The 18,794-nt window shown below is 36.5% G+C and overlaps 3 protein-coding genes across 8 annotated transcripts; all 3 read left to right on the top strand.

Annotated features, from left to right (window-relative positions):
* Positions 1-158: 158 nt before the first annotated feature.
* Positions 159-8,035, top strand: LOC122350644 (leiomodin-1). 4 transcript variants are annotated; one of them, XM_043247321.1, is made up of 4 exons: positions 159-2,383; positions 4,343-6,043; positions 6,521-6,554; positions 7,315-8,035. In XM_043247321.1, exons 1-4 carry the CDS (start codon positions 2,123-2,125, stop codon positions 7,317-7,319), a joined length of 2,001 nt encoding a protein of 666 aa, XP_043103256.1. In that variant the 5' UTR covers positions 159-2,122; the 3' UTR covers positions 7,320-8,035. The 4 variants fall into 4 exon arrangements, with proteins under 4 accessions (XP_043103256.1, XP_043103255.1, XP_043103257.1 ...); XM_043247320.1 differs by having other exon boundaries at positions 4,343-6,077; XM_043247322.1 differs by lacking the exon at positions 6,521-6,554 and having other exon boundaries at positions 4,343-6,077.
* A 974-nt stretch (positions 8,036-9,009) lies between these two features.
* On the top strand, positions 9,010-12,110 carry LOC122350012 (CMRF35-like molecule 1). Its single transcript, XM_043246202.1, has 7 exons — positions 9,010-9,277; positions 9,519-9,854; positions 9,954-10,040; positions 10,181-10,273; positions 10,436-10,537; positions 11,266-11,324; positions 11,428-12,110. The coding sequence occupies exons 1-7, from the start codon at positions 9,241-9,243 to the stop codon at positions 11,602-11,604; spliced, it is 891 nt and encodes a 296-aa protein (XP_043102137.1). The 5' UTR covers positions 9,010-9,240; the 3' UTR covers positions 11,605-12,110.
* Positions 12,111-12,527: 417 nt separating this feature from the next.
* On the top strand, positions 12,528-18,523 carry LOC122350013 (CMRF35-like molecule 5). 3 transcript variants are annotated; one of them, XM_043246203.1, is made up of 7 exons: positions 12,528-12,680; positions 16,877-17,212; positions 17,312-17,389; positions 17,480-17,539; positions 17,643-17,747; positions 18,102-18,133; positions 18,258-18,523. In XM_043246203.1, exons 1-7 carry the CDS (start codon positions 12,644-12,646, stop codon positions 18,399-18,401), a joined length of 792 nt encoding a protein of 263 aa, XP_043102138.1. In that variant the 5' UTR covers positions 12,528-12,643; the 3' UTR covers positions 18,402-18,523. The 3 variants fall into 3 exon arrangements, with proteins under 3 accessions (XP_043102138.1, XP_043102140.1, XP_043102139.1); XM_043246205.1 differs by lacking the exon at positions 12,528-12,680 and adding an exon at positions 16,086-16,217; XM_043246204.1 differs by lacking the exon at positions 12,528-12,680 and adding an exon at positions 16,101-16,203.
* Positions 18,524-18,794: the final 271 nt, after the last annotated feature.

Here is an 18,794-nt window from a genome sequence, read left to right as displayed (position 1 = left end):
ATATATATATATATATATATATATATATATATATATATATATAATTTTATTTTATTTTTTTCATTGTAGTAATTGTCTGCTTTTGCCATTTTTATTATAGCAATTTAAAGGGAGGCACTAGTGGCCCTCATCAGCGATCCATGAGAAGCTGATCCATGAGAAGCTGACCAGTCGGACACTAGCCAACACTGTCCGTGAAAGATATAAAGCGGTATCTTGCTCTGGTAAGAGTGCCATCACCTGGTCAAAGGTGCTGAGTCTGAGAATGCGTCATACTATAGTTACGGTGTGGGGAGAGACACTACGTGACACCAGCAGCACCGCCCTAGACCTAGCCCTAATCCCACGTGAAGCTGTACAGAGAGCCTTCGTCGCCTTCCCATATCTTTTTTGCTACTGAGTGAGCCACACCCCTATGTGGTGTCTCCTTATACACATCAACGCAGCATGGTGTCAGATGTGGCTAGAACTGACTCCAGTACCTCATATGCTGCCAAATAGCTTTATAAGCACCACGTCTATGCAAAGCTGTAGTTTATCCTAACAAAAAAAAACAAAAAAAAACTAAAGACTGCTCACTACAGAAAGTGCCATGTGCAATATGGGAGGAAAGTCCCACCTTCTAACTGAAAGAGCCAATCATTGGGCTGGTAAATCCGTTGCGTTTCTAGGTCACAGGTTATCTTCAGCTGGGTTACAACCGGACCTAGACAGACTGGCTGCGATTCAAAATATGCATGGACCTACTAATGTGTCTGAGGAACTCAGCTTTCTGGGAATGATGAAGCAACTGGGGAAGTTCCAGAACTAGCTGAGAAAACAAAGCCCCTGCATGAAGAAAAGTCTGTGGTCCTGGGACGTTCAACAGCAGGAGTCATTCACAATGCTAATAAATGAGCTCATCACAGCACTAGCTTTAGCGATTTAGCGAAGGTCACAAAAGTCGCAGCAGATGGTTTGGTGTTTTGGTCTAGGAGGAGTGATCTATCAAAAGTTCAGTGATGCGTGGAAACCCGTAGCATACGCAGCTAGACTCCAACGAAGCAGAGATATGCCTAGATAAAGGAGTCCCTGGTTCTTGTTTATATTCGACGCAATAGACGGGCATTGGTTCAGATACACAACCCTGGGAAAAGAAACCATCCAGATATGGACCGGCCAAACTTATTCGAGGAGGATCACAGTCTGACAGCCACAGTTCAACGGCCAGCTTCAAGCCCACAGTTTCCTCTACCTACCAGACCATGAACATACACATGATCAGGACGTTTGTCTGTACCAGCCAAGATAAATGAATCTTTAGAATTGGCGAAAGCTCTGCCATCTAGTGGTGATTCATGCATATCATTTCATCTGTCAGAAACCCGGCCCTCCAAAAACAAACAAAACACAAGCTCTCCATCGCTGACACTGTACAACTGATTCAGGTTGCATAACTTTCGAAACTATTCATGCAATTCTTAAAACAATATACGGATACACACAATTCACGTTTTTACACATTTTAATTTTGTTTACAAACCACTAAACAGACAATAACCCGATTTTACGCGGGTTCAGTCAAGTTTTTTCTTCAGAAAAGATAAAGCACATAGCATAACAGACACAATCAATCCACACACGTTTATCCGTGTAAAAGGTAGTGAAATTGATGCCAAACTGGTCACAACTCTAGGATTTATTAAAATAACCACAAAGTTTAGGCATATGTTGTAAACAATAAAGCAGGCGATGAAAGAGAGAAAAAGAAAGCGACAAAGATGAATCAGAACTTGATTTCTGAGCAATGCATGTTTATAGAGAGTGAAAGAAAGGTGGCACAATTCTTAAAACTTGAGAAAAAATGATAGTGGACCACTTGTCTGACAGGCAGACTCTCTCTCACACATTATTTAGTGCGTGCGCTCAGGCTGCACGCGGTCACGCAGCTGTGGAGGATCGCGCGGAATGTCTTGGCGCGCGGGCTCGAGCTGGAGCTCGCGAAAGGCGCTCTGAGCCGGAGACCCTCTGCTCCCCGTGCATTATGGATCTCAACATAGATACTCTTTAAACTAAAACAGATGCATCCCCGCAGAATAAACCTTTAAGCCTGACCGATCGACACTGAATATTTCCGAAGACAATGTCCGGACCACGGGTCTCGGCGAGTCAGGGGAGCGATGAGTCGGACACGGAGCTGCTGCTCGAGACGCTCTCGCCGGAGGAGGTGGAGGAGCTCGAGCGGGAGCTCGTTTACATCGACCCCGACCCTAACGTCCCGGTTGGACTCCTCCAGCGGAACCAGACAGACAAGCTGCCGTCCAGAGGCTACGACAGAGAGGCTATGCTCGACTACTGTGAGCGGGAGACCAAGAAACTGATCCGGAGAGAGCTGAGCGCAGAGGTGATGCAAATAATAATAATAATTATGCTCTAATATATTACAGTTACCTTAATAGTTCATTATAATTATTGTATATAAAATGATTGTTTTTATGTTACTTATTATTTCACAATTATTTCCTTTGTGTTTATTGTTATTATTATTACTACTACTACATATATATAGCAATGATACCATTTGTATACATAATAATGCTTACTATGTAGGTTCCCTAATTATTTGACTCGTTTCAAATTTCAATGAATCCAAAATGTAAAAATGAGCAGATTGATTGATTGATTGATTTTTGCCAGTTGCACACATGGAGAATGGAGAATGAATAGTTGACCTGTGGTCATCTGTAATTCAGTGTCTGACCGTTTAATATCTCTCTAGTGTGACATATTTGAGGATCCGTGAACACAGTGATTGTGTATGGCCTACATGCCTGACATGCTGTCATGGTCCCATGTATCAACACCCTTTTCTCAGCACACACATGGCCCACACAGGGGCCCTAATGGCCTACAATGTTGCCATCATCTGTCGGTGATGAAGTTATCTTTGGAGTTTAGTCTGAGTGCATATTTACAAAACACTCTGTACTTCCAAAGTCTCAAAACAACAAATCTCCAAAACATTTCTGACGAGACAAAGTTATTTCAGAACACAGAGCATAGTTAGATTTCTCCAAATATTAAATTTTTCATGCTCTTTGTTTGGAAACAGTATAAACTTCTCTTGGGTGAAAATCGTGAGCGTGTAATTATTCTTTACAGCCTAATGTTTTTATAAACATTTAGTATCATAGTTTAGTTTATTGTTGTCTGGTATAAACATTCTCTCTTCTTTTGGTAGTTCTATGGTGATGGTTATTTGTAGTTAGCACTCAATTTAAAGTACGAGAAAACTAACCTTTGACATTGAAGCTGCTGTATTCGTTCACTTTTGGGTAAACTTTAATAAGATTTTCTGAGAGCATGCCTTAAAAATGAATATTTTCTAGAGCAACAGAGCAGAGCAGACCAGACAGATGGTCTGGTCCTTCTGGGATGGAGTTCCTTGTGTTTTTGGAACGTGCTAGTTGTGTTTTATATAGTTAAACAGGTGCTAATGAAGCACTAGTAATGTGAGACGCACTCAAGTGCCCACAAACTACTTTTAAACTCTACTGAGACGCTGAAGTGTTTGTTTGAAACATGTTCAGCAGGCAACAGGACACACACACACAATCTCAGAGGAATCTCACAAGTTACTAAGGAACATCAACAAGAGCTCTCTATAAAGGTGGTTGCCTCTATGTATTTAATTTTTGATCGACCCTGAATGGGAAAGATCATCTTTCTAAACTTATTGCTCTTTTGCTGAAAGGTTTATTCAGCTGCGTCATTGTGTTGGCAGAGTGAATATGCTAACTGAATAGTCACTTCCACATGTATTCAGTACTGTGAGAATAAAATTTATGTTCTGGTAATTTTTCAGTAGCCAGCGGTTAAGAGCGATGCACTTCAGCGATTTGTGAATGTGTTTACTTAAAGCTTGGCCTCACTGAGACTCTGAAACAGTCAAGGACAGAATTCCTGACCTGAATGTTCCCCCCTTTGCTGCCTTATAAGGGCACATCTGAGAGTTTTAAGACTACTTCAAACAATAGCTCACAAATCTGCACAGTACGTTCTTTCGCTTTTAATGACCACTAAAAATAACTCACTCAGTTCAGCTGGGTCCAGCCATTGGCTGTAATTATTCTAAATAAGTTTCATTTGTTTGATGCCCCCACAAATGTAATGGTGATATTTATCAATAATTCCACCCAAATGAAAACAAATGGAAACTTATATAGAATGTGATTGTGGTGATTAAGAAGTAAACGGTCAGATAGCAATTAGCCAAAATCTGATATTTAAACTATCAAGACAAACAACTTCTCAGGTTCAATGTGCTGCCGTGAATAATGCATTCTGTGTTTAACGTTTGAAGGGAGGGGATGGCCGAAGGAGAGATCGACTTCGTCGGATGAGAAGCAGAGAGTTTTCCAGATCACAGAGCGGCGATCCTCCTGACACGGAGAGCAGAAATGCTGAGAGCCAAAAAGATCACGAGAGAGCAAGAAAAAATGAAGACGACTCTAAAAATATATCTGATGAAGATAAAAAAGGCAAAGAGAAGAAAAGGGAAGAGGAAAAGACAGAAAGAGAGATGACAGGCAATAAGACAGAATGCGGAAAAGAGCTTTCTAGAAAAGAAAGAGAAAGCAGCAAAACTCTAGATCTCATATCTAAACTACAAGAGAAAAAAGATGATAAGAAAGAAAGAGGGAGAAAGGTGGAGAAAAAGGTGAGTGAAAACTCCAAAATACGAGGGTTTGTCTCCAAACTGCAAGAAACCGAAGACCTAAAAGTAAAAGACAATAAGGCAGATGTCAAGAAACAATATGAACCAAAGAACAACAGAGCAGAAGGAAGAGTACACATTAAAGATGTAGAAACAGATGAGAAGAAAAGCAATAGAAATATAGAAGAGAGAATCAAAAGAAGAGACATAGTAGAGGGGGATGAGAAGCGTCACTCACAGAGAGACACAACCAGAGCACAGAATGAGAACAAAATACAAATGAATCAATCAGAAAATGAGGTGAAAATATCTACCATTTCCAGCCACAAACCCTCACTGAAGTCTTGTGGAGTGGACGATCGTTCTGTTACGACTGAAGAGGACGAGTCCTTTAGTGAAGATGTGGATAGCGATACGGGCTCCAGCATGTTTGATGACCTTCTGGAGCAGGTTCGCAGCGATGACCCTGAACTAACAGAGCTCAACGTCAATAATTCAGATGCCATTAAGACAGACACTCTGATACAGTTTGCAGAAGGTCTTCGCAGCAACACTCACATCAAAACCTTCTGCCTTGCAAACACAAGAGCGGATGATCATGTCGCATTCGCCATCGCTGGAACCCTTCGAGATAATTGCACCCTGACCAGCATCAACCTCGACTCCAATCATTTAACAGGCAAAGGCATCCTGGCCATCATCAACTCTCTTCAGCACAACAGCATGCTTATGGAGCTGAGGTTTCATAACCAGAGACACATCCTCGGAGGAAAGACTGAAATGGAGATGGCAAAAGTCTTACGTGACAACTCTTCACTGCTGAAGCTGGGATATCACTTCGAGCTAGCCGGGCCCAGGATGACCATGACGAACATATTGAGCCGAAACATGGACAGGAAGAGGCAGCAACGCCTAGAAGCTCAAAAACTCGCCAGACAGGAGACGAACTCCGAGCCACGTGACGATAAGACATCAACTGAGAAGAATAAGCCAACAACATCGTCCATCAAAACTCAGAAAAAAGACTCTAAATTTACTGGCCTCTCAAAATTCACTTCTGCTCAGGAAACTCCCAAAGCTCCGCCCACAAAGTCACCTTCCAGACCCCTCCCATCTGCGGCAACAGGAAAGAAAGAAGGGGCGATAGGAAGTCAACAAGCTCCTCTGCCCCCTCCTCCTCCACCCCCTCCTGGCCCAGCGTTAGATGTTCAGGCCCTGAGGAGGTCACTGACCCCGATCTCTCAGAGGAAACCAGACGGCAGTGCAGCTGTCCGACACACGGACAGGAGCTCCAGAGATCAGCTTCTAGACTCTATCAGAAATTGCAGCATGAACGCTCTAAAAAAGGTGACACAGACATGTCATAGATGTTACTATGCCAGTACGTGAGCATGAATTTAAACATCATCCTCTCTATAAGAAAATGTGAAGACTACTTTCTGCAGCATTGTATTCTTAATATATTTTAACGCAAGTTAAAATATTTTTGGCCATCTACATTCTGTAAACCCAAATGTTGTCTTTACTTAAATAATTAAGTACTCTTGACTAAAAATTACTTAAAAGTTTTGGACCTTTAAATTAAAAAGTTTGTGTTAAAAATATTTAAACTTAAGATTTCAATTGTAGCTCATGATCATTTATTATAACAGCTCAATATGGTCTTTATTTGTATTTTTTAAAAATACTTATAGCCTATATGTGATTACATCTGTAATTAATTTCTGTACTTACATTTATAATTACACCGTGGACCCATCCCTTACACCTTAACCCACCCATATGACCATACCTGTCCCTAATACCTGTATCCCATCACAATAGCAGCAGGAGTGTTGTGCGGTACAATATGAATACAGTAAGTGCATTGTACTTATTTTTTTGATGCAAGTACATAGTTGTTAATGCCACTTAATATAAAGTGTAACCTAAATTTCCATTGGATGCACACTTTAGAATTGTGGCGCTAGTAGATCACATACTCTATCTACTTTTTGCAATTTGAAATCCAGAAATTTTGGATATATTGGATATATCCTTTCATATACTGTTGTCACCAGGCTGTAGTAGGAAAGTATGCGATTTCGGATATAGCCTTGGTCTTATTGTGTGTATATATATAAACAAATCATGAATAATCAGTAAGTTTTGTATACAATATCTTCTAAGCTTAAAAAATAGGACCAACTGATACAGTGTATATGCAAAAATCACATAGCCTTTACTTTAAAGATTACAGTTATATCCAACAGAAATTCATATATTCATATATTCAAGAATATTATTATGAGAATAAATATATTGTGAGAAGTTCTATTGGATAGAAGTTCTGATGGATATGAACACATATGATCCGCACAATTAGCATTAGTATTGATGCTTATATGTGTCAAGTCTTTGATGCATATAAGCAATTTCCCACAAATCCTGCCTCAACAACACTAAAATAATTCATATTATAACTACAAATCAGTAATAAGATGGTTTGAAATAAAAATGATTTTTTTTGCTCAGTTGCATTCTTATTAATCAAAATGTTAAGTTGTATCATACAGTATTACAAACAGTACTGTATGACATTATTATAAATACTTTTTTCTTTTCAATGTTCTTCTCAGGTTGAGATCCCTAAGCGGCTGAGATAGCATCTTCTGCCTTCAGATTCCCCTGCAGGCCTCCAGTGAATAACCCTTCTTATCTCAGACTCTCCCAAATGCAGCCAGTTTGGATTGTTTGATTTCTAAGCGTTTCAAGAGGGACACAGTCAACATTCAAGCTGTGGGAGGCATCTGTTTGGGTTTGAAGGACCCTCACAGAAAGATTGTTGTCAACTTTTTGCGTACTTTATAATATTCTTGAATATATGATATTGTAAAGTACTAATCATTACTTTGTTTAGTAAAACTCTTCAAATATTCTTCAAAAAGCACCCAAGTATTGATCTGCTTTGTTTGTTAAATAGTAGGACATCGTTAGATCTGTAAACTGTTCTGATCGTGTATGTGATATTGTGTTCAATTTCATCAGTTTGGCCATAGATTTTTCATCTGGACTTTTAGTTGTTAGTTAAAGCTGTTGAAAATTATATTCACTACTGTTTAAAAAAAACATTTATTTTATTAATTATGGTTTCATTCGTGAAATGTGTTAATTCGGGTAGCATTTATCTTAACTCTAAAATCAAGAAGAGAACAAGCACACCTGTATTTAATTGTGATCATTTAGACATCGCTTGAAAAATATGACCTACCTGGGATCTCTGCATGTACTCTTATCTGATGTGGATGTTTTGATTGTATTGCATAAAACCTGATTTTATGAATTTTAGCCGGATAACAAATTGGCACACCTGTATGGATTGTGATCTTTAGACATCTGGTATGGATTAAGTTTGAACATACATTGTTTTTGAACTTCGTTTTATGACCTACCTGGGATCTCTGCATGTATTATCTGATGTGGATGTTTTGATTGTATTGTTGATAAAAACCTGATTTATATGACCATCTCAACTCCTGTGACTCAGGTTTGGTAGGACGTGGCATTTAAGTTTGATAACAAATTGGATAATTTAATATTGAAACGTGACAAGGTGAACTTCAATTAAGTTTGTGGAGGAGCTAAGGATCAAAAGGTCAAACTATGAACTCTGAACTCGTTGTTTTCCCTGCAATGAATGTAATTAGGATGTGAAGTGTACGTTTATTTTGTGGATAAAGAAGACATACCTAACTGTCGTCCCTGTACCACAATATCATTTCATATAACAGGAGCAATTCACGTGTCCCACCAACGGGTGGGGAGGGGACAAAGATACCCAAATGGAAAGCAGACAGTAGATGAATATGTAGTCTACCACTTTCAAAGCAATTCACGGTCATTTCTCTGTAGTAGAAAAAAAAAGGCATGGTCAGCATAGCAGATGTTGCTGTAAAGCAAAAGTAGCTATGACAAAGACAGTTAAATGACTATAAATATATTGATATGATTTTTTAGAAAACAAGTACTTTTAATAGCTGAAAGATAGATAGCTATAAGCTTGCAAAATCAAATACTTGCAAATGCATCACTCAAAACTTGTTAACCCGTCTGCTGAATGAGTTCATTTCCTTCCTGTGCCAAAGATAATGTGTTTGCCCTTGCAGACATGTCTGTCCACTGCTCGAAAGTCATTGCTTCCTTCTCTCTCTCTCTCTCTCTCTCTCTCTCTCTCTCTCTCTGTCTCTCTCTCTCTCTCTCTCTCTCTCTCTCTCTCTCTCTCTCTCTCTCTCTCTCTCTCTCTCTCTCTCTCTCTCTCTCTCTCTCTCTCTCTCTCTCTCTCTCTCTCTCTCTCTCTCTCTCTCTCTCTCTCTCTCTCTCTCTCTCTCTCTCTCTCTCTCTCTCTCCCTCCCTCCCTCCCTTCCTTTCAAAAGCAGTGTTCTTCTGGTAACTGATGAAACATACAAGTGAGAGTCTGTGAGCCCATTTTATCGTTATGTTTTTCATGCTGTATTTGGATATATAGAGAATATCTTGCTTGAAGAGAATGTGATAAATTACAAAGAATGAAAGTCCATCTAAAGATTCTCTCTGTTTTTACAGGTAAACTTTTTTTAATGCTTAATACATAGACATTAATGTATTGCAGTCATGTGTATGTTAACCTAGGAAGTACATAACCTCTGAAGTGAACCATCCTAAAGATTAATATCACTAAAGTGTTTTATAAATAAACTACTGTAATACATCCAGTAACTTTGTTTATTAGAGATTTTAAACTGTTGCAGTTGTAGTTGTCTTTGTCTGCATAAAACAATGACATTTTTAATTGTGTTTTCGAAAGTTATGACTGGTGTGTTGATGAAGTCTGGAAATGTTTATGAAGTAACGGTGGGTGAAACAGTGGAGATCAGATGTTCATATCCAGAAGACCATAAATATACACCCAAGTACTTTTGCCGTCATCCCTGTAAATCATCTGAACATGTTTTGATTAAAAGTGAAAAGGTTGATCAGGTCGACTCAGCTGGAAGATACTCTTTGATTAATATTGTGAATGGGCTGTTCTTTTCTGTAACCATCAAACATCTCAAGCTCACAGACTCTGGTGTTTATTACTGTGGACTTGATCAATGGTTCAGAGACACACTGAAGAAAGTTGTTCTCTCTGTCTATCCAGGTGGGTATTTATGCAGCTTGTGAATATAACAGAGCCCATACATTCATATTCCCTTTTAAATATTTCACAAAAATGCTTTTTTTGTTTTATCCTCTGCAGCTCCCGTGAACGGATCTACACACACCTCTGAAAACACACATGTAACGTCAACATGGACAACAGCACTCACCTGGACAGGAACATCCAGTCAGTTTTCACAATACTTTGATTACAAATAATTTAGGAAAAACATATATTTTCAATGTAGTCTGCTTAAGCCTACTTGTGGAAACATTTAAAATTGTATTTTGTATTTATAATCATTTGTGATTCTCTCGTTCTCTCAGCCTCTCTCTCAGATAAATCTAGTCCGTATGAGCAAGTCTCTGCAGCATCGCCAACTGTCCAATCAAAGGGAATGACAATACTGGATGACTTTGGTAACATTTAATTTTTATTTGTTTGCATTGTATTTTAAGCATGTATTTTAAGATAACAATTAGAATAAATTTTCAACATTGTATATCATTGCATACATGTTACAATCATTCATTACAATATTTAGAATATGCACTGACTATTCCTTTTTCTTTTTATTTCAGTCAGCGTGCCTGTGGTTTGTGCAGGTGTTCTGGTGTTGCTGGTGTTTGGGGTTCTTGTGCCTTTAATGTCTTTCTGGAGGAAAACAGATTTCAAGTCCACATGTGAGGCCACACACAAACACACACACACACACACACACACACACACGCATGCACACACACGCAACACCCAATAATGAATTCAGTTTCATGAAAGTCAATCCAATAATAATAATAATAATAAAATAAGTAATAAAAAGTCCTAAATCATCTGCTTTAAAACTGAAATGAGACTTTAAAACTTATGTTCTTCAGTTCACTGGCAAAGGCAAAGGCAAAACACACACAAAAATCCTAATAGCTGATTGATTACATTGATAATTGCAAACCTTTTTGTATTACATGTTTTCTAAAATGTTAGATATGCAAATAGATATGCACACTTTTCATGAAATATGGGAAACTCTAAACACTGGATGATGTCAATTTTTGTTTAATTTTTAAAATTTTTTCCCCCACAATACAGATAATGCTTAGAACAGAAAGAAAAGACGATATTTTCACAATTTTTGGTGAACTGAAATTAAGCAAATTAGATATGAACAAATCCATCTGTAAAAACCTTTGGGATATAGACAGGAACAGAAATTTTAAGTTTGGTGTGTATGTGCTACTAATATGGTGATAAGTAAAAGAGAGTAAAAACACAACTAGATAAAGTGCCATAAAAGAAATACTTAACAGTGTATTTTGGGTGTTTTCTTTGCACTGTTCTAAAATCCAAAATCTCAAACCTGACACGTGCATGAAAAAAACAGTCACAGGGTTCTATGTTTATGGCCATTTTTCAGGTCTGAAATCAGCTGTTCCTGAAACTGAAACAGTTCAAGATTCACCAGATCTCAACCAGGTTTGAAAACATCTGCTGTTCTGGTAAAGCTAGTTGAAATAAATTGTACACTGAATTTATGTTTTAGTATGTCAGCGCTTGTTTTTTTTTTCTCTTTCGTCAGGACTCCCAGACTGTATACAATGTCAATCACCTCTATGAAGAAATTGTAAACGAGTACAGTCTGTCTGGACCAGCTAGAGATGGCGATTGTTCTGTAGTATATTCCACTGTGCAGCCTTGTGATCCTGCTTCTCAGAATGACGAGAACACATTGTATTCACTTATCACCCAGCACTGAGAAAACTGACTAGATCACTGTCATTCTCTCACTCCTAAGACCCTGCTGAAACGGTGCACGTGAAAAGAAAACACCCCCTAACATCGGTGGAGGGTCTGACATGTGGGTCGGGCTGTGGAATTAAAGTGAAGCTGAGAAAATGTGTATTTGCTTAACAGATTGTGTTTTTTCTTTGTCTGACTAAACTTTTAAAGATCCATGGTGTTTTAAACCTTTTTGTCATTTAGACAGATGGTGTGTATTATTATGAGACTTTATTTTCTTCTTGTTTTTTCTTGTTTTTTTCCGGTCTAATTTTCTTCTGAGAGGAATAGTCAAATATAGATTATTTTTTTACATGAATTAAAATAAAAGAATTGTTTGATGCCCGTGACTTAGTTTGGAATAAAAAGCTGTTCAAATTAGAGTGGGCAAGACCATTCTGATAAAATCTTGTATATAATTTGTGTGATATTTGTGTAGACTGAAAACTGTAAACAGCGCTAATAAAAATATTTTTATCCAAACGACAGTGGTAGCGTCAGTGGTGTGCAAAAAGTGTTTAGTGCATTAGTCTAAGTTTATTCAGTGCGGTGCTGTTCTTTTTTAAACAGCCTGAAATAACTAGGTGTTGCATTAGTGAGGCTCGTTGCAGGATATTATTAAACCTTAATGTCTGAACACACAGCACATTTAACATTCAACATTTAAAATTGTCTTGCGCAATATTATGTTTGACTGCAACTGGTTTTTGAAAACTAAGACAAAATATCTATCTTTGTAAGAATGATCTTACTGTTACTCTCTCTTGCTTTTAACAAAATGCTTAACAAAACAGTTTCATTGCTGATTAGTTTGTCATTTGTAGAAGTCTCTCTCTCTCTCTCTCTCTCTCTCTCTCTCTCTCTCTCTCTCGCTCTTTCCATCTTCTCTTTTTTGCAGAAGGAAGTTCATCTGCAGCTGCAGTGTGAGAAATAAGAGAAATAACAACTTTTTCGGAACTTCACAGTTCATTGTATATTATAAAGAAGTTTTAAGGTGGAGATTACATGACGAAGGGATGGAAACTCTTTTGAAGCTTCTGTGTGCTTTCACAGGTAACATTTTTTTATTTTACCATTTGATCACATTTTCAAATCATTTGCATACTGTTTTCTGTTCGATAGATATGTCATACAATGATTATATTTAGTGGTCGAAATAGGGGGGAAATTCAGTGGGATGGTTTGGTGGCAAAATGAGTCTAATTTTTTAAAAGGTTTTTATTACATATAGAAATTGTGTAACAGTATTTATTATTTGTAAGGTTTATCTTATGGCTATTATGGGTAATATTGATAAGTAAGCAATATTTTATCTGAATGCATTTTTGGCTGGTTTAAGTCTGTCATGGATAAATAAATGGAAACAAAACTGCTAGCCCCTGTTTTAGTAATTGATCTATTGAGTCTATTCAAATCAAACAGTTCATTCAAACCGGCTGGTTCAATAGGAAAGAAACAAGTTCCTGTGTCTCCGTGTGCAAACCAGCCATCTGAAATTCAGTGTGATATTAGTAATTTTGAATACTAATTCAATTAATTACACTGTAAAAAACGTCTGTTTTCAGTTGCAGGAATGTCCCGTATTTTTAGTTTACAGGTGTTTTTCCGTAATTTTAATGACGCATTGCATTGTGGGTGTCAGATCCTTGTGGCGCGAACCGCGTGCGTGAAAAAAGGCCATTAATACACAGATTACTTCATTCAGTTTCCGGAGAAGGATTAGTTGAACACCTCTGAGGTAAACATTTAAGTTTAGTGTTTAGTTTTTGTTCTTTACAATCTTTAGTAATGCCAATGTTGTATTTAGGTGCTATATCTTATTAGTTTGTTGAGACCCGTTGAGTTTAATTTAACGTTACTGTTTTGCATGTCCTCACACAACGACACAATGATTTTTGATTCCAGTTTCGATTTAATTGGTATTTGTGGAGGTAAAATATGAAGTTTTGGATTTAGTTATTGTTCTTTTCTTTATTTTATGCAGCACGACCTGTTTTAGTAACGCCTTTATTGTATTTAAGGTGCTAGTTATGCATTTGTTAGACCCGTTAACCGTTTTCCTCACACAATGATTTGATTCTAATGTAATTGATATTTGCGGAGATAATGTGAATATATGTGACTGTGTCCTTACATTTTAGTCTTTTATTTGTCTAATTTATGTCTGTTGGTAACTAAGTTTTTTTTAGTATTGTTACAAGACACGAAGTCTAGTGCACGACTTCAGTGCAATGATTATAAATGTGATATTTTTTTTATATACAACAGTTCAATAAACAAGTTAAGAGACTTGCTTTTTCAACAACATATTGCCTGTTTTTGCTCTATTTCGGGAACAAAAACCATTACAAACCCAGCCACAGCACTGTTTTGCATCCTGAATGAATCAACAGTTCAAATGATTCGGTTCAATCGCTTTGACTCACTTATTAACAGTGACTCACTGCCACCTACTGGCGGATTCATTTCACATTTAAAGCACATTTTATTAAATAATTTCAAATGTCAGCATCCAACGTTTTAATATCAAGACATGTATGCATTGTAAAATTAGGTCTTTGTAAAGTTAAATAAATATGCAGATTTAAGTATGTAAAAGCACTGATGAAAATATTGTTTCAGAATAAATTTACACCAAAAATCTAGGTTATGCTATGCTAATTTTTTTTTTTTTTTTTTTTTTTTTTTTTTAGGGAGGGAGGTGGATACACTAAAAAAAAAAAAAAAAAAAAAAATCTGTAAAAAAAAAAAGGAGAACTTGCTGGCAGAAAATTACCAGGCCATTTTGTAGTAAAATTCTGGACATTTCCTTAAATTTAAAAACAGAAAATTCTGTAAATTTACCTGTGTTAATGGTTATACAGCAAATTCTGAAACTTTGGCATACTGTTTCCTCTGTAGCATTAACTAAAAATGTTTTACCTCTTAAAATGTGTATTGCTCTATATTGGTTTTATATATAATCACTAGTTATTCTAAGATATCTCATTTTATTTATACTAAAAACAAACAATATATAATAAACATGGTCCAATAAGTAAAACGCGTACACTACAGGTAAATGTATTTAATAGCTTTTGTATTACATATGAAAATACAAGCACAAAACTGTAATACTGCAAAATAATTTTCAAAAACACCAACTAAATAACATGCATACAAGCAAGCAACATTAAAACAATGTTGTGTTTTAAATAGCATTGTGTACAATATTAGTGATGCACTGTCCAAAAATTGAGCTCTAAAGTAAAACAGTAAAGAGGCCAAGTCAAATCAAAAGAAAAACTAAATCAGGAATACAAACAGGGCTGTGGATCTTTTCAGGAATTTTGGGGGTCCTGGAGAATTTTGATGTTTTGTTCCCTTCATCTGAGGACCAGGATTTATTCCCAGGAAAATTCTGAAAGAAATTAATACTAGTTTAACTTCACAAGTAAAGAAATTAATGACATAGAAAGATTAACATGCAGACAAGGTTTAGAATTTAGCATCACCTAGATTTTTGGTGTGAATTTATTCTGAAGCAATATTTTCAGTGCTCTATTAGCTTTTACATACTTAAATCTGCATATTTATTTAGCTTTATAAAGGCCTAATTTTACAATGCTGACATTAGAATTTTTTTTAAAAAAAATAGGTGGTCACTGCCAGTAGGTGGCAGTGAGTCACTGTTAATAAGTGAGTCAAAGCGATTGAACCGAATCATTTGAACTGTTGATTCATTCAGGATGCAAAACAGTGCTGTGGCTGGGTTTGGAAGGTGTTTTTTGTTGCCGAAAGAGCAAAAACAGGCAATATGTTGTTGAAAAAGCAAGTCTGTTAATTAACTTGTTTATTGAACTGTAGTATATAAGAAAACTATCACATTTGTAATTATTGCACTGAACTCGTGCACTAGACTTCATGTCTTGTAACAATACTAAAAAAAACCCTTAACGTTACCAACAGACATAAATTAGACTAATAAAACACTAAAATGTAAGGGCACAGTCACATTTATTCACATTATCTCCACAAATATCAAAATGATCAAATTAACGGGTCTACCACAGGTTGTGCTGCATAAAATAAAGAAAGGAACAATAACTAAATCCAAAACTTAATATTTTACCTCAGGGTTGTTGATACTTCTCCGGATAAAGTAATCAGTGTGTTGATGACATTTGCTTCTACCGCATGCGATTCGCGCCAGTAATTTATTGCACCCACAATAAATTAGTCTAATAAAACAATAAAGTAAAAGGGCACAGTCACGTATATACACATTATCTCCACAAATACCAACTCAATCAAAACTGGAATCAAATCAGTGTGTCGTTGTGTGAGGACATGCAAAACAGTAACGTTAAGTTAAACTCAACGGGTCTCAACAAACTAATAAGATATAGCACCTAAATACAACATTGGCATTACTAAAGACTGTAAAGAACAAAAACTAAATCCTAAACTTAAATGTTTACCTCAGAGGTGTTCAACTAATCCTTCTCCGGAAACTGAATGAAGTAATCTGTGTATTAATGGCCTTTTTTCACGCACGCGGTTCGCGCCACAAGGATCTTACACCCACAATGCAATGGTAAAAACATTTAGGTAAAAAGTTTTTACTGTATTTTTACGGATTTCTTTTTTACAGTGTAGTAGTCTATACACATTGGGACGCAGGGAATGAGTCCATCTGAATGGACAGTCAAATCACTGGACGTTTGTGCTTGAGCACATGTGCTGATGATCAGAAAAGTAGCCTACATTGTTTGTGCAGTGAATATAAACTCATACATGAATATTTAGTTTCATTGCTGGAATTATAAGGGCATTTTAAATGCATGCTTTTTTTTGTTTAAATAATATAAGCTCTCAGTATCTCACAGTCACACAGCACAATATGCCAGGGGTATGTATTTAAATTCTAATCAAGATAAAATCATAACTTCTGTCTTTTTAAAGAACTTCAGAACCATGTTGCGCGAAAAATGCGCAAGAAATGAATCCCCCCCTCGGTTCAAACCCTGATTATATTAGATTTATTTTACACAAGATTACATAATACTGTACATTTAGAAATGCTCAGATGAGTATCCCACCCATAAATAAAACAAACATAAAAAGATCTTTTGAGAACATATTTCATTTAATTAGTGATTGTATTTTTATGATTGTTTGAGCCAATAAGTTTGGCTCAAAATATTAATTCACAATTTTTATGCAAGCCTCTGTTTAACCCAACGGATAACTTTGTGTTTTCTCTTTAGGTATGACCGGTGTGTTGATGAAGTCTGGAAATGTTTATGAAGTAACGGTGGGTGAAACAGTGGAGATCAGATGTTCATATCCAGAAGACCATAAATATACACCCAAGTACTTTTGCCGTCATCCCTGTAAATCATCTGAACATGTTTTGATTAAAAGTGAAAAGGTTGATCAGGTCGACTCAGCTGGAAGATACTCTTTGATTAATTTTGTGAATGGACTGTTCATTTCTGTAACCATCAAACATCTCAGGCTCACAGACTCTGGTGTTTATTACTGTGGACTTGATCAATGGTTCAGAGACACACTGAAGAAAGTTGTTCTGTCCGTCTATCCAGGTGGGTATTTATGCAGCTTGTGAATATAACAGAGACCATACATTCATATTCCCTTTTAAATATTTCACAAAAATGCTTTTTTTGTTTTATCCTCTGCAGCTCCCGTGAACGGATCTACACACACCTCTGAAAACACACATGTAACGTCAACATGGACAACAGCACTCACCTGGACAGGTACAAGTTCATCCATTCAGCAAAATAAAGATATCCATCAAAACATGCTGTTTGTAATTCTATTATTTGAATTATTTTTATTTTTTAAAGTAAATTTGTCATCAACAGTCCAGTGGACAGGTTCCACTCCTCCAGTCAACAACTCCTCCGGTGACTTTTATACCTATTTGTTTGTTCATGTTGCTGTATTAGAATTCTTACAGTAACATTTATCTATTTGTATTTACACTTATTGTGCTTATTTTTATTCCAGCCAGTATGACTCTGGTTTGTACAGGAGTTTTGTTATCCCTGGGTTTCTGGATCCTTGTGGCTTCAGTGTGTATCTACAACACGAGATCAGACGCAAAGTCCAAATGTAAGATCATCAGTACACCGGTTTTAAAACTTCAAAAGAGAATTGATGGCACAATGCTTTCAAGCATCATTTTCAAAATGAGTCAGTGCAAGTTTCTTTCAGTTGAAACAGCTCAGCTTTACACTTTAGTCTAGGCTTAAGCCTGGTCTGTTTAACCGGGGGAATATCTCATATTCATATTCTTTATATATTATTATTATTATTATTATTATTATTTAATAATTCATTGTGAACTTTTACTGATTATGACATTATGTTATTATGTTATGTTATTATGTTATGTTCAATTATTTATGTTCTATTAACATTTATGTTATTCACATGTTGATGCTTTGAAACCTCACACCATTGAAGATACAGCTCAAGATCCTCCAGACTTCAACCAGGTTTGTAAACCTCTCTGTGTGCCAGCAAGAACATTTTGCAGCAAACTAATTGATCGGAGATTCAAAAAAAAAAAGAAAAAAAAAAGAAGCTATATAAATATAATTCTCTTTTTCTCTCTGGCAGGCTGTGGACAATGTCTGTACAATAGTAGTGTATAGTTTGGATGATCCAACTAAAGAAGACTGTTCTTCTCTAAACTGTTCAACTGTATTAAACTACTCAGGGACAGAGTTAGTCTGCAATGCAATTACTAATTATTTGAACTAATTATTTGCTGTTGTATTTACTCCCTATATAGTCCTAATCATAATCTCTTCTTCAGCGGCGTCATCATCTCTTTTGTTTATCTGTATTATAACACAATTTCTGTAATAAATGAATTAAAAGTATATTGTTTGCAAAGTAACATCATCCATCAGTCTGATGACCACATGAAATTTAGTTCACCGTTTCCTGGCACAGTATTGCATTTGATTTTTGAAACAGTTACAGAGCATATAAAGAATAAAACAGTTTGTGACGTCTTTGAGTTGCAAACAAGCAACAGCTTGTCCCTTAGCTTAAGTCTCTTTGAATGCTCATAGCCTCATTTACTGTGACTAGATGTGATAGTATTGTATAGCTGTGTTGAATATGTTATGCTATGTTGAATTTGTAAAT

The sequence above is a fragment of the Puntigrus tetrazona genome, chromosome 8, assembly GCF_018831695.1.
Source record: "Puntigrus tetrazona isolate hp1 chromosome 8, ASM1883169v1, whole genome shotgun sequence".
In the NCBI taxonomy this organism is placed as follows: Eukaryota; Metazoa; Chordata; class Actinopteri; order Cypriniformes; family Cyprinidae; genus Puntigrus; species Puntigrus tetrazona.
The sequence above is the reverse complement of the archived record's forward strand: the minus strand, read 5'-3'. Positions and strand labels throughout refer to the sequence as shown.